General features: G+C 42.3%; 1 protein-coding gene across 1 annotated transcript in view; it reads right to left on the bottom strand.

Moving 5' to 3' along the window:
• Positions 1 to 5,000, bottom strand: part of sox18 (SRY-box transcription factor 18) — an 8,742-nt gene that overhangs the window by 1,091 nt on the left and 2,651 nt on the right. The window contains exon 2 of the mRNA XM_061735154.1: positions 1 to 4,169. This exon is cut by the window's left edge and continues 1,091 nt beyond it. Within this exon, the coding sequence (XP_061591138.1) occupies positions 2,812 to 4,169 (1,358 nt within the window). The 3' untranslated portion in view covers positions 1 to 2,811. The remainder of the gene's footprint in view (positions 4,170 to 5,000) is intronic.

Here is a 5,000-nt window from a genome sequence, read left to right as displayed (position 1 = left end):
CATTAAATCACTGAAATACAGAACATTATTAGGTAAGTATAATAGATACTGGTAAGTGGAATAGACTAACCACACTTCAAAACAAAGTAGAAAGTACTTTCTGCAAGAAAGCAAAGTGTAATTCCTAAAGTTTTCCTTTAAGAAAAGTAAGACTATAAAAAACAAGTATTTTTTGTACAAAAGCATATTTAAAAAAGAAGTGTATTTAACTTTTGAGAAGTAGTGTCCCTTCTATACAACTAAAACAATAAACCCAGTGCAAAGAGAACATTTCATAGTCTTAATTTCATTATTGCATTTATATGTACAGTACAGCTACATCAAACCACAGTTTTCAAATATTATAACACAAAGACCAATTAGACATCAAATCACATACCAGTATACGTTTGGATTAGGTTGATTCAAACGAATTGCAACAATAGACAATGGCATTTGAAGGAAATGTATGAAGTAAATATGTTTTCTCATGATCCACAATACCAAGCTTACTCCAGAAATAGAACCTGAGCTTCTGTTGTTTGTAGACCTAAGTATTGAATTTGGTAAAACTACACTTTGTTTAAACAAGTGATAGATTTGTTATACCAACTAGACTTTGTGGTAAAAAAGAAGGATCTTTGAATCATCAACATATCTGTGTTTGTTATGTTAAAGAAGCAAAGCTACTTTTAAAACATGCAGCTTAAAACATGGATTTTGGCAAAATGCCCTGCAATGGAATGAACCACAGAGAAAAAGGCACGTATGATTGAAAAGAAAACCCACCCCAGCTCGTAAAACATTCTGATAGTTTGTGAGGCATCAGTGAATTGTTCTGAGTTAGTGGCCAGAGCTTTTCCGGCACCACTCCTGCTGTATGAAGAGCCTCTCCCACTGAGTCTCCGTTTTTTTTTCTTACGTCTCTATTTCTCCATTTGCAGCTGAATTTCCCAAGATAAATACATCTAAACTTGACAAATTTCTGCCTATTTCTGATATGTAAAAAAAAAAAAATGCAATGGCCATGAAATACTTTCTTTAAAAAAAAAAAGGTTTTATCTGATAGAGAGTGTGCTTACAGTGCAATTAAAGAAGTAACTTATTGTTAAAACAGCCTATTGTTTGTCATGACCATATAATGTACAAAGCAACCATGCCAATTCTAGGTCATAAAACAGTTTACTATTCCTATATGTTACCAAGAAGTAGCCTCATTAATCCTCACACTGAAAACTGCTTTCAAATTACTCAAAAACTGAAAACACTTAGCATTGTCCTTAAAGGTATAGTCTGTGATCGTATTCAAAAACATTTATTGTTATACTGGGTGAAATGGTTCTTCCATCCTGAGAGTAGCCAGTGAATAATGTGTTCAGAAAAAGGAAAGAAAAAAATCCGACCTCTCTGACAGCTTTAATCCTGTAAAAACTCTGACCAATCTGTTTTTTGCGCTCGGAATGGCACGGATTGGTCAGAAGACCAGAGGACTGGCAGGGGGGAAAGAACCAATCAGATGCCTTCATTTTAAGTCCCGCCCACGCCCCCCTCTGTCCCATGCGCGCACTCGTCACGTCTCTCTGCTTCCAGCCTGCACTCTGCTTCCAGCCCCCGTGTACACTTCCACAGGGGTCCTCCTCTGCTCAGGGTGTCCCAGTGTAACCCCCAGCTCCTCCAGACCGACTGGCAACCGCGGCCTGACATCGGAGGGCCCCCGCCACCCCCGGCTTCACCGCCGGCTCGCGGTCTGGCGGTCACGTCGAATGTAACGGCTCGCCCTGCTAAAAAGGCTAAAAAAGAAAGCCAAAGTGCGATTCTGCGGCGCAGGTTGTCCGCTACTGGGGGTCTGCCACTGACCCCCCAGTATGGGGGTCCGTGGGGATGGAGGTGTCTCCATCCCGGCGAGGGCGGAGAGCGCCGGTGCGGGTGGCGGTGCGCTGCGCTGCCGTGCAGGTTCTGGAGCCACGGCTACGCCGTAGGGTACGCCGTACCCTACAGCGTAGGATACGCGGCGACGCGCACCATTCTGCGTTGGTGTAACGCGGAACCATAAATCAGCCTTCAGTGTGTCTCTGTGTGCTGTTCTGAACTTCTATGTTGTGCTCATTTTGCTGGGACGTCGGGTCCCTCCGCCGAGACAAAACTTTTGCGGTATGCGTTCATTGTTGTGTCTAAAAATGATGCGCAGTGCCCACCCAATCAGAAACGGTACACATATTCTGTGATATTTTTTTATATTTATAAAAAATAAAATTATAAAAAAATAAAGGATCCCCATAACTTTGATTGGGTGGGCAGGACGCACGTTTGGGTGGGCACAGCTCACCCCTGCCCCCCCCCCTAAAACCGGCCTCGCTTACAGGTGAATGAGACATGGGGTAGTTTTGTTGAAAATGTGCTGTCCAAAATGTCCTGGAAAACTCGACTCCTGCAAATATGCGTTCCCCAAAGTTTGTGGGGGCGTGGCTTTGGACGGAGCGCTGACGGGAGGGGGAGGAGGGGGCGGGGCTTAGAGGAGGTGCCACTTTCAAATCTTGCTAGCTCTCCAAAATCAAAGACTATACCTTTAAGCTTTCTTCTGTTTATCTGCTAAGAATATGAGCAATGAAAAAGTAAAACCTTTGAGTGAAGAGCAATGTCATATCTACAAACATCATATTTTCACGTTCGTTTAGCTGTAGGTCATCTACAGGCATTAGTTTCAACATCATCTGCCTTACAAAACAATATATCAAAGCTATTATTTTCTCCCGCCTGCTTTCTTTTAAGTGGTTTATATGGAGCAATAATATACCAAGAGCTACATATTGTCTGAGAGAAGAGATTTTGTATTTATCCAGTGATACAGGCACTGTAATATACAGCACTACTGGCATCAGAAAGGGCAGATATGAGGGGGCTGCTCCCATTATCACAGCCCCCAACACCACTCATAATACTGCTAATGTCCTTGTTCATTACATTGCTAACAATGCCATTATTGCTGCTACCTCCACAAATGGTTGTGCAACCACCTTGAAGTTTTGATCTGCCTCCACATCCCCCACCAAGTCCATAGGCTTCCTCTTGATTTCTTCCCACATTTTCATACTGATTAAATTCATGTCTGTCCACTTCAGACCAAAACTCAGCAGAAGTAGAGCCCATGTGGCCAGTGGCCTCAAGATTTGAATGTTCTAAATGGCTGGAGCGAAGGAAGGTTGATGGAGGAGGAACACAAGATGACAAGCAAGAAGAGGGTGGAGTTTCAGGAGGAGGTGACAGCTGGCCTAGATGGGAGGAAACGAAATGGATGGCACCTAGGGTGTCACTTCCATACATTGGGCTGAAGTAGTTGACGGGAGCCGTGCTCAAAGTTGTTTGCTGGCATTTTACTGGCTCAGGGAGGCTAATGGAGGGATGGGTGAAGGGCACAGCAGAAGAGGAGTCAGGCTGAGGTGGTGGACACTTCACAGAAATCCTTAAAGGAATTTGTTGACAAGAAGTAAGAGAAGGATGTAACTTTGAGGTGGAGTTCATGTTTGAAGTCATATTTGATTCAACAGAACTCATTCTCGAATCAAGTCTTGAACTTCTACTTGGACTAAGACTTGAATTTATACTGTTTAAATTGGCACTCATACTCATTCCAGAACCCTGGCCGTGTATAGATGTGTGGGGACCGTGGTTGGTGTAGTGATGGCTGTAATGTTGGTTGTGATGGTGAAGGTGGCGTTGGTACCCATTCCAACCTCCTATTCCAGTCTCTTCTTGAATATGTTGAGGGAAAAACACCGATTCTCCAGCTCCTTCTTCAAAAACATCCAGAGGGGACATCTCTGGAGTCGGCAAACCATAGCTCTCTAGTTCTCGGTGCCCTGGGACCTGGAGGTCCCTGAAGTGTCCCAAAGATGGCAGCACTTGGTGGGGATGATGATGGTGTGGAGGGTGAGTGCATGGATGTCCATAAGCAGATCCTTCTGTACCCATAGAGCTAACACCAGAACCCAAACCAAGACCTGTGGTTCCTCTCTGGGCTAAGCTGTGCAGCAGGATCCCTGGTTCTACCCGCTTCAGCTTTTTGGTGGTCTTTTTGCGGCGTGGCCTGTATTTGTAGTTTGGGTGATCCTGGAGATGTTGGACGCGGAGACGTTCTGCCTCTTCCACAAATGGTCGCTTGTCTGTGGCACTCAAGGCCTTCCATGACTGACCTTATGTTGGAGAAAATAAATGAACACCCAATTAATTAACATAGTTACGACAGCATTCATTTATATGATACTGCAACTGAATATTTGTAGTATTATGTCTCAGAAAATTAGAATACTGTGATTTCAAATCAACTGAAATATTGCAAGCCTTTTATTATTTTAATATTGCTGATCATGGCTTACAGCTTAAGAAAACTCAAATATCCTATCTCAAAAAATTAGAATATTCTGGGAATCTTAATCTTAAACTCTAAGCCATAATCAGCAATATTAAAATAATAAAGGGTTGCAATATTTCAGTTGATTTGTAATAAATCCAGAATGTATGACATTTTTGTTTTTTTAATTGCATTACAGAAAATAAAGAACTTCATCACAATATTCAAATTTTCTGAGACAGTCCTGTATTTTTGAATGTAGCAGAGCTGATGTGGGAAAATGTATGTTCATGTTAAGTCCTTCTTCCAAACAGATAAAAATAGCAGCCTGTGCTACACTTGAGAACTGTAATCAGCCACATATGTCTGTAAAGTCTGAAGAAGTGAAAGTAAAGCACCATGGGTCTACCGATCAAACTGCTCAATATTCAACATCTCACAAACAAAGCCACATTATGTGAGAGGTTCTTGGTGTGTCAGGGTAAAAAAGTTTAACAAAGACGTGAACTTTGATGTTATACCCACCTATTTGAAGTACTTACCCCCTGTATTAACAGCCCATATTCACAGTCTGTCTTGTAGTTGACATTTACAAAACAAATATTCTTCTAGAAAGATTGTGTTTTGAAATTGAGTGACTGTGAAAATCGAAGGCTGCAGATGAGCTCCAGCT

The sequence above is a fragment of the Cololabis saira genome, chromosome 12 (assembly GCF_033807715.1).
Source record: "Cololabis saira isolate AMF1-May2022 chromosome 12, fColSai1.1, whole genome shotgun sequence".
NCBI classification, from domain to species: Eukaryota; Metazoa; Chordata; class Actinopteri; order Beloniformes; family Belonidae; genus Cololabis; species Cololabis saira.
Note: the sequence above shows the minus strand (reverse complement) of the source record. Positions and strands in the feature narration are given on the sequence as shown.